This window comes from Kogia breviceps, chromosome 10 (genome assembly GCF_026419965.1).
Source record: "Kogia breviceps isolate mKogBre1 chromosome 10, mKogBre1 haplotype 1, whole genome shotgun sequence".
NCBI lineage: Eukaryota > Metazoa > Chordata > Mammalia > Artiodactyla > Physeteridae > Kogia > Kogia breviceps.
This window is the reverse complement of record NC_081319.1, coordinates 39982234-39996256: the sequence shown is the minus strand read 5'-3', so window position 1 is coordinate 39996256 and position 14023 is coordinate 39982234. Positions and strand designations below refer to the sequence as shown.

The window sequence follows — 14023 nt, the reverse complement described above, 5'->3', positions numbered from 1 at the left end:
TTGCTCAGGACAATTCGCTGAAGGAGGGGCAGTTGGGCCAGAGCCCCAGCAGCCTGAGCTCCCTCTCCCCGAGCCATGTGCGTCCAAGGGCAGAGGTTGGGTATGCAGGGGTGTGGGTAAGACAGTGCCTGGCTATGTGTTGACCGTGCTTCATGTAGGTTTGGGGGACAAGCTCCTGTTCCTCCCAGCTCCCTCACATGGCCTCACCTGGTTCACACACTCACAGCTGTTAGATACACAGAGATGCAGCCACACATGCGTGCACATCCCCCCCCACACACAGGGCAAGGCTGCCGTGGCCACAGACCTCCCACGTACGACCATCTCACTGTGCCTGGAGATGCCCCTGATGGCCCCATCCATCTGGGGTGGGTGCTGTCTCAAGCATGTGACCCTCCACCAGCATTTCTCTGTGTGGTGACCTGTGGGAGGACAGGGCAGACCTGTGGGTCTGATCTTAGGTGGGCTGGTCTCCAATGCAGTGATGGTCTCTTGTGTTGAGGTGCCTGAAAGTGGCATTACAGGGACCACATGTGATGGTGTCCAGATGCTCTGTGACTGGACACAAGTGGGACCCAGACATGATAAGACTCCATGCGGTAGTGACCTTCAATGGTAGTGTCCAAGCTGTCCAGACATACTGTAAGCCTGTGGGGCTCCTAGGAGTGGCAAGACTCCACTTGGCAACCTGACACAGTAACATCCAGGCTGTCCAGACACACTGTGACTCTGTGAGGCACTCTGATATGACACCACATGGCAGTGACCCCACGTGGCGGAGTCCTGATGCACCGTGCCCAGATGTAGTACCATCCAGCTCTGCTGCTGCCTTGCAGGTCTCCCCATCCACGCTGGCTCCATCATTGTGATCCCCCCACTCAGGCTCAGCGGCGGCCAACATGGGCCAGGATGTGGGTATTGGCAGGAGCCTGCTCCCTCACTGCCCTGGCCTGGGCCTGCTCCAGTAAGATCTGCAGGAAGCCAAGGGGGACATCCAGCGAGAGGGTGATGCGGGGGCCAGGGCGGGGGCCAGGGCTGGGGTGGCCCCAAGCAGTGGAGGGGCCTGTGGTGCTGGCTGAAGGGCTCTTCGAGGTGACAGGGCAGGGAGTGGCCTGGGGAAAGTTCTGAGGGAGGAGCTGGAAGCCTGGGATAGGGGTTGCTGGGACAAGCAGAGTCCTGCCCAATGTCAGGACCATCAGCACCAGCAGAGCCTACCTGATCATCGTGTGGTCAGGCTGCGAGGAGAAAACAGGTTCAGGGCAGGGGCCCTGGTCAGCTATGGCCCATAGACAGAGACAGATGGGGAAAGCAAAGAGAGAGCGGCCAGGCCAGGGACAGAGAGAGACAGAAACAGAGATGAAGGGACAAGAGGAGAGCCAGAGTGAGACAGAGATAACAGACAGAGCCAGGCAGAGAAGGGGTCAGAGGGACAGAAAGAGTGAGAAAGAGAATGAGAGAGACAGAGATAGACAAAGTGATGGAGAAACCCAGAGACAGAGAGCCACATCTAGATATGGATATATTTTATAGAGAGAGAGATGGGGGGTAGGGAGGAAGAACAAGAACAGGAAGAAAGGGAGGGAGGGAGGAGTGAGGGAGAGGGAGAAAGAGATGGAAATGAATGACAGGGAGGTGGAGCAAATGGAGAGTGGAAGAAAAAAGAGACATAAACTGCCCCAGAGACAGTGTGATGGAAATAAGGATGCAAAGAGAGAGAAACACAGAGGAACCAAAGGGGAGCCTGAGGTCTGAGCGAGAAAGCTTGTAGTAGATCCAGGGCAAAGAAAGGCAGGAATGGGGGTCCTTGAGGCAGAGAAGCAGCCAGAGATCCCAGAGCGCCTCAGGTTCAGAGACCTCCACTGACCCAAATCCTAGATCCATTCAACCCCAAAGGCCCTGCCCATCCCCCTTGACCCCAGTCCTACCAGTATCAGTCTCCTCTAGGGTAAGCTGGGGCCAGGCAGTGCTGTGCTGTGGTTTGCCTCTCTGCCCCCTTCAGGGCCCATTTATCTCCCTCAGCCCCTCGGCTGAGAGCTGGGGCCTGTCTCCTGGCTTGAGGCAGCCCCCCCCCACCTATGATTCATCCCCTCCTGGGGAGTAGTGAGGACATATCCTCGGCCCGTACCCTGTCTTATTTCTGGGGACAAGTTGGGGACTGAGGGTCACAGGACAGTGACCAGGGCTGGAGAGAGGGACTCTGTACCCCCTCGGGATGGTACTGCCCTCCCAGGGAAAAACTGCCCCCCTGACACCCACACCTCCCCAAACAGTCACAACAGGGGCCTTTAAACAGCAGCTTTAATGCTCCCCAGAATCAGCACCATGTCATCACAGGCTTGGGTCAAGGGGCAGGTCAGATGCGGTCAGATTCAGTCACATCCGCTCACTGCCCACAGCCGTCCCCACACTGAGTCATCTGCCGAGGAGGCAGGAGCCACAATGGGGGTTTGTCCACAGGGGGGAAGGCTAGACCCATGGAACAAGTCACTGAAATTAACGGACACGCTCATGCACGCTCACGTGCACGCAGGCCTCTAGCACCAAGGGGAGGGACAGCAGGGTCCAGCTGAGACACCGACTCCTCAAGGGGATGCTGAACTTCAGCTCATCATCTGCCTAAGCTCCGGGCAGCACCTGGGTGGGGCAGGTTGGGTTCAGCCATCTGACCTTACCCATCACATCGGCCACAGAGAATGGGGAAGCTGGGGGCATAGGGTGTGTAGGCTCTGCCCACAGAGAGGGATGCTCACTCAGGTCTTTAAGGGATGGAGCACTGAGGGGGGCCGTACTGGGGACTCCACATAGAGCTGGGGTTCTCTACTCAGCTCTTTGGTCTGGGGGGGGGTCTGTCCCAGGTGTCCCAGTCTGAGGGGGCTTCTGACCCAGGACCCTGACCCTGGACATGATCTGGGTAGGCCCCTAATGGGATGGGAGGTACACCCATACCTGTCCCCTGGCTCTGAGCCACCTGGGGCGGGCAGTGGCGCTCACAGGCTTCACGGGTCTCAAAACGGTTGGCATTTCCTCCGCAGCCACCATAGACAAAGGGGTGACAGGCCTCCGTACCACCTGCCACAGCCCGATGATACCAGCGCAGGGTGTAGGCAGTACAGGAGCCCTCGTCCAGTGGAAGCGAGCAGGGGTCCGGGGCTGATGGAGGTCAGAGAGGTCAGCAGGGATGGGCTCTGTCTGCCCCTCCCCAAATCCCTCTGGGCCCAGCGCCCTTTCTCACCATTGCCATCCCAAGGAGCCTCAGGGTCCTGGTATTCCTCCACGGAATACTGAGAGTATTCATACTCATCATCCTCGGGGGGCACCTGGCCTGCATGCATGGTGGGGTGTGCTGTGAGCAGGGCCCCAGCAGGGCCGGTTCATGCTGCCCAACCCTGGCCCTTGGATGGGGTGGGCAGCACTGGTCTCCCACGTGTACACAAGAGTGTTCCCTGCATGTGGACCCTACACGCGTGGCGTGGGCCCTGCACACATGAGCAGCCCCGTGTGTGTCTGTGCTCCCACCCCACACGCCCCACGGCTCCAGCCGTCCTCACCTTCCTCCTCTGCATGGGAGACGCGGAGAACAGGCACGGCGTGGAGCTGGGGGCCAGCGGTGTCTGCAGCGTAACTAGGGAGGGGTCCTAGAGCCAGAAGCACGGGCACAGGGCCCTGGGGTCAGCAATGGTGGCCACCCCAGCCAAGCCCCTGCTGAGAGGACCCAGGTGATGGGCACAGCAGGGCCTGGGGTGAGGAAAGTTCCGGGAGCAGAAAATACCAGAAAACTACTCACGTGATCCAGATGTGATAAACTGGCCCTGGCAGGCTGGAGGGGGCAGAGAGGGGGCAGGGAGAGAGACAATAACAGAGCAGGAGACAAAGATGGAAAGAGGCAGGGAGAGAGATGCACACGGTGGCAGAGACATACAGAGGGGGACAGCAGGAGAGAGTGACAGGCAGGAGAGAGAGGAAGGGAAGCAGATGCAGAGAGAGAGAGAAAGAGAAAGAAAGGAAGGGGAGAAGCAGACAAAGGGCGAGAGTGAAGTTGGGAACAGTTCAACAAAGGGCAAGAGAGAGAGGGAGAGACAGCCAGTCAGGAGCCGGCAGGCATGGAGATAGAGGGAAAGCAGCCACGAGAGAGGTGGAAGGAGACGAGCTTCACTCTCTGATGCCCCCCAGGGCCACCAGAGCCCTCCACCCACACCCTGGCTCCACGTCAGGCCCTGAGGAACAGGCTCTACTCACACCTCCACCCCCTCCACAAGCCACCATCCTGGGTACCCAGGAACACTGCGTGTCCCTCCACCTCTGCCTGGGTCTCCGTTTGGGGAAGTCCTGTCAGCATGTCTGTCCTGAAACACCTGTGTGCTTTTTGTATCCATCTGTCTCCACCCATCTCCTTGACTGCTTGCCCCTTGGAAGTTCTGGGGATGCTGCCTGCCCCTGTCTAGGGGTACGGGGATGGAGTGGGGTGGTACCCAAGAGACTGTGGGCTGGGCCCAACTCACCGCAATGCTGACTCATCTCCTGACGCACAAGGCCCCGAATGTCATCCTCCTAGGAGCCCAAGACCACAAGGGTCATGAAGAACCAATGGATCACAGAAGGACAAAGGGTACATGATGCAGGGATCATGGAGGGACAGCGCTGAGTCAGGGTCCAGGGTCCAGGGGGTCGGGGGTTGGGTGCAGGAAGCAGAGCCCACAACCCCCATACCCCACACTCACTGTCAGTGCAGCTTCTCCCTTCTCACCACGGAGCCCCGCAGGTCCTGGCCGCCCCTATGTGCAATGGATAGGACCAGGCTGTGACCTCTGATCTCACGGACACCAGAGGTCACCCCAACCTTTGACCCCAAGCCCAGGAATCCCCACTCACCTGCTCCCCTCTCTCTCCTGGGGTTCCAGGGACCCCAGGAGCCCCCACCACACTCTCTCCAGGGGGACCTCGTTCACCCTGTCAGACAGGACCAAGTAAGCAGGGTCAGAGGCAGTGGGGGTCAGAAGTAGGACAAATTGGGATCTTAAGTTCAGAGGTTGGGGCAAAGATATTGGGGGAATGGGTTGCAGAGCCAGAGGTCAATGAGGTGTGAAGGGTCAGTGAGGCTCAGGGGTCTGGAGTCAGAGTCAGGGACCCTCACCTTCTGGCCCTGAAGTCCTTCAGGGCCTTTGGGACCAATACTGCCAGGTGGCCCAGGGGGACCACTAGAGCCATCACTGCCCCTGGGACCTGGGAAGCCCCCAATTCCTGAGGGCCCCTGAGGAGAGATAGGTCAGGGTCAGTGATGAGAGCTTCCAAAGATGGACCCACTTCCAGAGAGTACAATTCTCCTCAATTCACCATGATCTTAGCCTCAACTTACCCGCTCCCCTTTCTCGCCCTGGTCACCCTTGGGTCCTGGCTGCCCATCAAAACCGCGGTCACCCTGGGAACAGAAAGAAGCATGAGAGTCCCTCTGCCTTGGCCTACCTCAGCTCAACCCCCATAAGCCCCCACGCCCAATGACCATAACATCAAGTACCTGTGGCCCTAACAGCCGGAGACCCTTAATCTGCCATGATCCCCATGACCCTGACCCCACTGTGATGCCCCTTGCCCTGACTCCACCTTTTTCCCCTACACTGACACTCCAACCTCCCCACTGACCTCCACCCACCGTAACCCCTTAGCCCTGAGGCATGTGCTGCTCCACCTCCCATCCCTTAATCCTAAATGTGCATTGTGGGGACTTCCCTGGCAGTCCAGTGGTTAAGACACCGCACTTCGGAATTTCCCTGGTGGTCCAGTGGTAAAGGATCCACCTTATGATGCAGGGGATGTGGGTTTGATCCCTGGTCAGGGAACTAAGATCCCACATGCCACGGGGCAACTAAGCCCACGCACCACAACTACTGAGCTTGCGCGCCTCAACTAGAGACTGCATGCCACAAACTACAGAGCCCACGCGCTCTGGAACCCATGCGCCACAACTACAGAGCCCACGCACCCTGGAGCCTGGGTGCCACAACTAGAGAAGAGAAAACCAGCATGCCACAGCTAGAGAGAAGCCCATGCGCCACAATGAAGAGCCCACACACTGCAACGAAAGATCCCGCATGCCTTAATGAAGATCCCACGTGCTGCAACTAAGACCCGATGCAGCCAAATGAAATTAAAATAAAATAAATAAATAATAAATCAATCTTAAAAAAAAAGTAAAAAAAGACTCTGTCCTGCCACTGAGGGGGCACGGATTCAATCCTTGGTCGGAGAACTAAGATCCCGTATGCCACACAGTGCAGCCAAAGAAAAAAAAAAAAAGCACATTGTGACCCCAACCCACCCTGAAACCTGAAGACCAGCCCCACTCCATCCTCCAATGTCCCAACCTTTCATGACCCCAAAACCTTCCTTGACCCCAAACCTTCACAACCCAACCATGCCCTTCCCTGCCCAATCCTAAACCCCTGATGTCCACTGTTGAGAGAGATCCCATACCTTGGGACCGATCAGGCCCTCCTTCCCAGGGGCTCCTGACTGGCCTGGAACACCCGGCTCCCCCTGGAGAAGAGAAGACATTAGCCAGGCCCTGGCCCACCCATCCACTCCTCATTCTGGGGGTGCCCCACTCTCACCAACTCTCCTTTGCGTCCTGCCAGCCCTGGGCGGCCCGGGGGACCAGCTTCTCCCTGTAGGGATCAGGTGGAGGGATCAGCCTTAGGCCCCAGGCCTCACAGCCCCCCACATCCCCACTCATATGCCCCATCACCCCTGTACCTTATCTCCCTTCTCTCCATCAAGGCCACAGGCTCCCTTAACCCCCCGTTCGCCCTGCGGGAGAAAAAAAAGTGGAAAATGACTTCCAGATACCTCACCTGTAACCCCTTGACCCTGAAACCACTCTCCAAACTGGCCTTAGATACTCCAACCCCTGACCTTCCAACCTCTGACCTAACACCTCACATTCAACCCCAGATACCCCCACATCTGACCCCAGATACCTGAACTCTGACCCCAGATACCTCACCCTCCAACATCAGGTCCTCCTGATTAGGGGGAAAAAAACAGTCCCCCTCCCACCTTGAGGCCCCGGGGACCCATGAAGCCAACATCTCCTTTGTCTCCTCGGACACCAGGGGCTCCGTCTTTTCCTTGGGATCCCTGGGGGGAAAGGGGTCAATGTGAGGCCAGGGGAGGTCAGTGAGGGATCAAAGGGAATCACTTTGGATATAATGGACAGGGAACACCATAGGGGTGAGACTTATCATTAGGGTCCAGAGCCACTGGAAGGGCAGGGTTTTCCATGGGGATGAGGGTCACCATGGGCAGGGGTCACTATGTGGGTGGAACCATCATGGGGGCTACTGTGAAGGTAGGGGTCCCTGGACAACATGAGAGCACTGCTTCACTGTAAGGTCAAAGGCCACTACATGGGCATGGGGGCATCTTACCGGCTCACCAGGGATTCCTGCAGCACCAGGCTCACCCTGTGCGAAACACAGATGGGGGAGGGCAGCCCTTCAGTGTGACTGTCCCCTATGTTGGCCTGTCTGCTGCACATGCAGCCACTCAGTGACTGCAGCCAGGGCCCAGGCTGCACAAGGAGCCTGTGTGAGCACATATGGGGCCAACAGCGAGGGAGGCAAGAAACCCTCCAATGCTCAGAGGACACCCCTGGGACAGGGGTGTGTGATGCACGGCTCTGGGTCTGTAACTGGAGCGGGACTTGCCTTGGGTCCTGTAGGTCCACGCACTCCCAGCAACCCGGCTGAGCCCTTGTCTCCAGTCTGTCCCTTGGCGCCCTGTGGGAGTGACCAGGAAAGAGACACAATCAGGACCAACCAGGCTGCACACTTGGAGAATGACTGGAACCTGCTGGCTGGGGCGGAGCCGGCCAGTGCTGCTCCCATGCACTTCCTCATGGCCCCTTCCCTTCTAGCCCACGCCCCAGCAGGGTGGAGCTGGGGACTATGGCACGTGGGGTGGCTCATTTCTCACCCCAGGACCCCCAGATTCCTGCCACTCCTCTTAGCACTGGGCCCCTACCCTTACCCCTACCTGGAGTACCCCTAACAGCCAAGGAGCCCACTTCCCATTCCCACAGGCACTCTCATAGAGCGACAGTCTACACACTCCCCTTCTCACCTCATATCCAGGCCCTTGAGCCCCTCCCATAGAGCCCCCATCCTCTCAGCCACCCCACAGAGTTGCTACAGCTGACAGAACCCCCTCCCCTCTGACCCCCAGAAAGTCCCCTCCCATCCTCCCCTCCTGTCCTCACAGACCCTCCATGGAGCCCCCCAGCCTGTAGGACCCCCTCCTCACCCTGTATAGAATATCCCAACCTCATCCCCATACCTTTTCTCCAGGGTCCCCACTGTCTCCCCGAGGTCCTTTGTCACCATCTATGCCCCGAGGCCCTCGTTCACCCTGGGTCAGGGTCAGAAATCAGGGTCAGGGACTAAAAGTCCCTTACCCTCTGAGGGTTTGAGCTCTCAGATCCCCTGGCCCAGCCCACACAGAAGCCCCTCCCATACCCATCTGCACATGGACCAGACCCACTCACCATGTCCCCCTTGGCACCCCGTGGCCCCGGAGGCCCCATAATCACAGCTGAGTCACCCTGAGTGGACAGGGGGCAGTCAGAGGAGTCAGGAGCACCCTTAGTCCCCTGCCCTCCCCCATGCGCAAACTCACCTTGTCACCCTTTAGCCCTGAGGTTCCAGTGTCACCCTATTGGGTGGAAGAGTGTGAGTCTCACCCAGATAGAGAAGCCCCAAATCCTGAGTTGCAAGATCCATCCCCACCCACACTCACCCCAGGGGCCTCTTCCCCATATCCTTACCTTCTCCCCACGCTCCCCCCGGCTGCCTGGGGGACCCTGTATGAGAGAAGAAAATGGTGAGCTAAGGGAATTTGTGGGGACTACTGTGGAGATAGCTCAGGGGGCAGGGGAGGACTGGGGAGCCCAGGGGAATGGGGGAGACAAAGCACCAGAGAGTAGCCAAGGAGAACCAGAGGGCTGCAGAAGGCTGCAGAATGTCACAAGGGCACAGAGGGCACAGGCAGGGGACTGAGTCACACCACTGGCTCTTTCCCCAGGGGGACCCACCACGAGTCCTCGGGGTCCCTCCAGGCCGGGGCGGCCATCTTCACCCTGGATGGTGACAATAGATTCAGTGACTCGGTAAGTTGGAAATCAGAGGCGAGAGCTGTGATGAAGGGAGTCCCGGGGTGGCTCCCTGGAATGGCCATGGCTGCAGAGCAGGACATACGTACCCGGATACCTGGCTCCCCACGCTCGCCTCGGGCCCCAGGCGGCCCTGCTCCAGGGTCTCCCTGGAGATCAACAGGACACCAGGGATCAGTGAGGGGAATTGGTGGAGGACAGAGGGTCACGGGAGGTCGGTGGAGGTTGGAGGGAGTGACAGGGGTCAGTGGAGATTGGAGGAGGTGACAGGGGGTCAGTGGAGATTAGGGGGTATGACAGGGGTTAGTGGAAGCTGGAGGGGGTGACAGGGGTGCAAGAGAGAGCCAGCAGCATTGTCCCATCTACCTTGTCTCCTTTGAGTCCAGGGGCCCCAGGTGCTCCCTGTGGGCAGAGTGAGGTGAGGCTTCTGTGCCCCTCAAAGGCACACACACATCTAGCCACACAGTGTGGCACAGTCCCCAGCCTAAGTCCCCACATGGACAGACTCCAACACACAGCAATCAGAGACATGGGGCGTTGGGGCACTTCTACTCACCACTAACCCAAGGGGTCCAGGTGGCCCCAAGGGACCTGGGGCTCCCTCTCTCCCTGGGGGACCTGCCAGACCCTACAGTGAAAATGAGGCAAGAGAGGCAAAGGGTGACTTGGGAACCTTCTTCCTGTGCTGTCCCCCCCAAAACCAGGAGCCCCCTCGGCAGGGTTGGGCCCCCTTCTCCTCCTCACCCAGTACCAGATTCAGAGGTCCTGAAGTCACCAAGTCCCCACATGCAGCCCTCAGCGCACTTACCCGCTCTCCACTGGGGCCCGGCTGACCCATCTCTCCTCGAGGGCCTGTCTGACCGGGGAACCCCACAATACCAGGAGCACCAGGGGTGCCGGGGGGGCCCAAGTCTCCCTGGAACAAAAATAGCAAAGGGAGGAATGGCACCAGCAGGACCCCTTCCCAGGACTAGCCCCAGAATACCCTCTTCCTCCCACCTCCAGGCCCCCCGTCCCACCTGCTGCCCACACTACTAGTGATGGGGCATTGTTTTACCTTTAGACCTGGAGGACCAATTGGCCCAGGGGACCCCTGGACCCCAACTCCTGGGTCACCCTTCAAGGGAAAGAAGAGTCACATCAGGCTCAGGGAGTCTCAGGACCATGACCCCCAGCAGGGATGCTTTAGGGCATACATACCTTGTGACCTTTGAGTCCTGGAGCCCCTTTCTGACCCTAAAACAAAGTAAACAGCATTTGAGAGTAGGAACATGAACCCAGAGCTCAGGTATGGCCCCAAAACATTCCCAGGGGAGCTCAGAGGTGACCATGGACATTTGGGACCGAGGATGTGAGTGCAGGTATGTGGGAGTGCAGACAGGAGCAGAAACTCAGACATGTCCCATCCCAGGGAGTTTAGACATGACCACAGACATGAGGTCAGCTACAGGAGCACAGACAGGGTGGGGAAAGGGGCAGCATCAATACATGACCAACGAGAGGCCCACAAGAACTCCCATGTGTCCTGAGACCTAGGAGATCAGACAGGAGCACATGTGCTCAGACACAGGGAGGAACAGAAGACCTAGGACAGGCACGTGGAAGCCAGGAGGCATGACCCCCGCATGCTCCCAGAGTAGAACCCTGAATGTTGGAATGTTCAGCCAGGCTCGGGTTCAGATGTGCCCAGGCCCAGGAACGGTCCCTCACATCCACGAATGCACTCCTCAACCCAGACTCAGACTCGCCCAGACCCCAGACTCACATCTTCACCAGGATCTCCAGGCTCCCCGGCACGGCCAGCTTCACCCTGCATAGAAAGGGTGGTGAGGGTGTCTAGACACCCAACCGTACCCCTCCCTGTCCAATGCACAGGCCCTGGGGCCAGGCCCACCTCACCTTCTCGCCTCGTGGCCCCGGCAGTCCTCGGTCACCTTTGGCTCCCTGTGGATACAGGGGTCAGGAGGACACATGGGTGTCAGGGGCACAGACTGCTGAGACTCAAAGAGGGAGCATGAGGCCCAGACTATGTGGGGCATATCATGGAAGGTGAGGGTCCCGGGGTTGGAGAAACTATGCTTTGGAGGTTCCACACTCACCGGCTCTCCCACCAGGTCTCCAGCAAGGCCTCCAGGGGCGCCCTGATGAGGGAAAGAGGTCAGTGGGGTTCCTCAGCACCTAACCCTTGTGCCCCCCAAACCAGGGCTTCCCACACACTCACCTTCTCTCCCTTTGCTCCAGGGGGCCCGACCACAGCCTGCAGGGAACTCCTGGTGAGTTACCTCGCCTCCTGCCACCTCCCCATACCCACCCCGCCGTCCATATGGAAGGGACAAACTAGGCTTGGGGGTGAGGAAGAGGAGCTGATGCAGAAGGTGGGGGTCAGGATCAAAGATCACCTGTCCAGGGGTGCCCATGGGTCCAGACTCTCCTTTAGGTCCAACAGGGCCAGGCAGACCTGGTGACCCCTATGGCAGAACGGCGGGTGGAACTCAATGCCTCTCCACCCCCTGTCCCTGCTGCCCAGCCCTTCTCTTCCTCCAGGCACACGGCTGGCACAGGCCCCATGCCTGTGCCAGCACAGGCACATGCCCCCAGCGAGCTCCCCTCAGAACACACACCGGCACGCCAGGGGCTCCTCTGTCTCCGTCCTTCCCACTGGCACCATCACGACCTGGCACTCCCGGCTTCCCCGTCTCCCCCTGAGAAGGGAGAGCTCTGTCAGGGGCCTGCCCCCTGACTCCTGACCTCCAGAGTCCAGCCCTGATCCCCAGGACTCACCACTTGTCCAGGCAAACCTGGTGCCCCCTGAGGACCCTGAAGGAAACAAGTCAGATGTGAGAGGGACATGGAGAGCATGGGACCCAGAGGGCAGGGACATGCTATCCCTGCAGGGGCCTCACTCACCACAAGGCCTGAAGAGCCAGGGGGGCCAGGAAGTCCCACAGCTCCAGTGGGTCCAGGCAGGCCCTGGAGGAAGAAAAAGTTCAGGGCAGTGCCAAACCCACCCAGCTCCCTGTGACTAACCCATGGGCTGGGTCACTCACCCGTCCTGGTGGTCCTGTCTCTCCGGGCTCCCCCTGCCAAAACCCCAGAGACCGCATGACCCCACAGATGAATGAGAGGCCCTTCAGCCCCCATCCACAAGCAAAGCCCACATGGACGGGGCACCTTGGTGCTCAGTCGCATTACAGGGCAGTGACATTCCCAGAGGTTGGCAGATGTTATCCTGGTGCAGACAGGCTGCTCCAAGCTTCCACCTCTTCCAGCCACACACCCACACATGCCTATACTCACCTTCAGGCCAGAAGGTCCCTGGGGTCCCGCAGGGCCAGCAAGACCCTAGAAAAAAGTATCAAGGGCAGGAAACTGGGGTCAGAGTTATCCACTTGGACTCATGGACTAACACAAACAAGTTATCCAACTGAGTCATTAGTGGGGACTGATGCCTGTCCCACCCCCACCAGCCAGTGCTTCCCCATCACTCACCGGGGCACCGGGTGGTCCAGGGTCTCCATGGCCACCCTGTTGGAGAGAGAAAGAGCCAGATGAGTGGGAGCCAATCCCACTCTTCCAGGGAAACTGAGGCAGTACTGCCCATTGTAGGCGTTACCCACTGTAGAATGGGAGCAGGAGGGAGCAGGATTCTGGGGTACTCACCATTGGGCCAGGGGTCCCCCTCGGACCTTGCAGACCCTGGATAGAGAAGGGGGCTGCTGAGCCTCAGTCTGGCCTCACTTGGGCCTGTTCCTGCCCTCTGGAGACCTTTGCCTGGGGGCCCCACTTCTGCACCTCCACCCCTCCCAGGCACAAATCACCCCATACCCACGGACTGCCCCACATGGACAACACACATGGGTCTGTACGCATACACAGCCATCATGCATCTGCACTCAGACCTGGGCACCCAGTCACCACACCCCGGCACTGGTCACTGGTGACACGTGCATACGGCGGCCAGCACACAGCAAAGGGTAGCTGTTCCCCAGAATCTCGGCCAGGCTGTTCCTGCCATCACTCACCGGCTTCCCCTCAGGCCCAGCCACACCACGCTCTCCTGGTAGACCCTAGAGAGAACACGTTTAAGGCCACACTGTGTTCGTTCCCCATCCCAGCTTCCCCCTAGACAGTCCCAGGCAGAGCAGACTCCAGCCCGGACAACACAAGTGAGAGCCGTGTACTCGTGCACACATGGCCCGTGGGGCAAGGACTCACCGGGCTGCCATTTTGACCCCTCCGTCCAGGCTCTCCCCAGTCTCCCTTGATGCCTGGCTCACCCTGCAAGCAGAGTGTCATGCCCTGAGCCCCCATCACTGCCAGGTGCCCAAAGACATGCCACCTGGCATGCCCTCCCGCAGGAGAGGGAAACATGGTGGGTTGGGAGGCCTTACCCTGTCTCCTTTGGGGCCTCGGTTGCCGTCACTGCCTGGCTCCCCCTGTGGGGATGACATGTCAAGCCAGGAGCTGGTGCCATGGCAAGGGTGGCCCCCAGGTTGATCCCACACACTGACCTTAGCACCCTTGAGTCCAGGGGGTCCTGGTTCTCTAGAGAGTCCAGAACCTGGCTCGTCCATGGCCACCTACAAGCACAAGGTCACAGGGGAGAGATGTGTCTCTCACAGAGGCATGGAGGGGTCATCCCAGATCACAGGGTGCCAGAGGGTTGTAGGGTCAGAGTCACCACTTGGAATTTCTGGGGCTCAAGCCAATGGTGGCCTCCTGGTGACAGCAGTCACAGGCTTGGGCAGAGCTGGGGTGATCACCTTGGGGCCAGGGGGTCCAGGGAAGCCAGGAGGGCCGTCTCTGCCCTGCAGAAAAGAAAAAAATGGGTGGCCACCCCAACACAGCCCATAGGCAGTCCTG

At 59.1% G+C, this 14023-nt stretch overlaps 2 protein-coding genes across 5 annotated transcripts in view; both read right to left on the bottom strand.

Annotated features, from left to right (window-relative positions):
• Positions 1-884: 884 nt before the first annotated feature.
• UCN2 (urocortin 2) lies at positions 885-1223 on the bottom strand. The gene is given in 1 exon segment (XM_059077089.1): positions 885-1223. A coding segment is annotated over 1 exon segment (339 nt).
• A 1057-nt stretch (positions 1224-2280) lies between these two features.
• COL7A1 (collagen type VII alpha 1 chain) overlaps positions 2281-14023 on the bottom strand; it is a 32078-nt gene continuing 20335 nt past the window's right edge. The window contains exons 76-119 of one of the 4 annotated variants that reach the window (XM_059077015.2): positions 13924-13968; positions 13672-13740; positions 13552-13596; positions 13376-13438; positions 13183-13227; positions 12821-12856; positions 12650-12685; positions 12458-12502; positions 12208-12240; positions 12068-12130; positions 11942-11977; positions 11782-11862; positions 11560-11628; positions 11382-11417; positions 11260-11301; positions 11060-11104; positions 10926-10970; positions 10361-10396; positions 10218-10277; positions 9969-10076; positions 9717-9788; positions 9527-9562; positions 9250-9309; positions 9083-9127; positions 8816-8851; positions 8668-8703; positions 8537-8593; positions 8329-8400; positions 7701-7772; positions 7422-7457; positions 7051-7131; positions 6748-6801; positions 6606-6659; positions 6469-6531; positions 5354-5416; positions 5132-5248; positions 4870-4947; positions 4719-4772; positions 4500-4548; positions 3785-3817; positions 3549-3635; positions 3233-3322; positions 2947-3150; positions 2281-2634 (exon numbers count right to left, since the gene is read on the bottom strand). In XM_059077015.2, the coding sequence (XP_058932998.1) occupies positions 2609-2634; positions 2947-3150; positions 3233-3322; positions 3549-3635; positions 3785-3817; positions 4500-4548; positions 4719-4772; positions 4870-4947; positions 5132-5248; positions 5354-5416; positions 6469-6531; positions 6606-6659; positions 6748-6801; positions 7051-7131; positions 7422-7457; positions 7701-7772; positions 8329-8400; positions 8537-8593; positions 8668-8703; positions 8816-8851; positions 9083-9127; positions 9250-9309; positions 9527-9562; positions 9717-9788; positions 9969-10076; positions 10218-10277; positions 10361-10396; positions 10926-10970; positions 11060-11104; positions 11260-11301; positions 11382-11417; positions 11560-11628; positions 11782-11862; positions 11942-11977; positions 12068-12130; positions 12208-12240; positions 12458-12502; positions 12650-12685; positions 12821-12856; positions 13183-13227; positions 13376-13438; positions 13552-13596; positions 13672-13740; positions 13924-13968 (2613 nt within the window). In that variant the 3' untranslated portion in view covers positions 2281-2608. Of the gene's footprint in view, positions 2635-2946; positions 3151-3232; positions 3323-3548; positions 3636-3783; positions 3818-4499; positions 4549-4718; positions 4773-4869; positions 4948-5131; positions 5249-5353; positions 6245-6468; positions 6532-6605; positions 6660-6747; positions 6802-7050; positions 7132-7421; positions 7458-7700; positions 7773-8328; positions 8401-8536; positions 8594-8667; positions 8704-8815; positions 8852-9082; positions 9128-9249; positions 9310-9526; positions 9563-9716; positions 9789-9968; positions 10077-10217; positions 10278-10360; positions 10397-10925; positions 10971-11059; positions 11105-11259; positions 11302-11381; positions 11418-11559; positions 11629-11781; positions 11863-11941; positions 11978-12067; positions 12131-12207; positions 12241-12457; positions 12503-12649; positions 12686-12820; positions 12857-13182; positions 13228-13375; positions 13439-13551; positions 13597-13671; positions 13741-13923; positions 13969-14023 lie in introns of those variants that run through there. The other 3 variants (XR_010842574.1, XM_067044347.1, XM_067044348.1) reach the window with 3 other exon arrangements.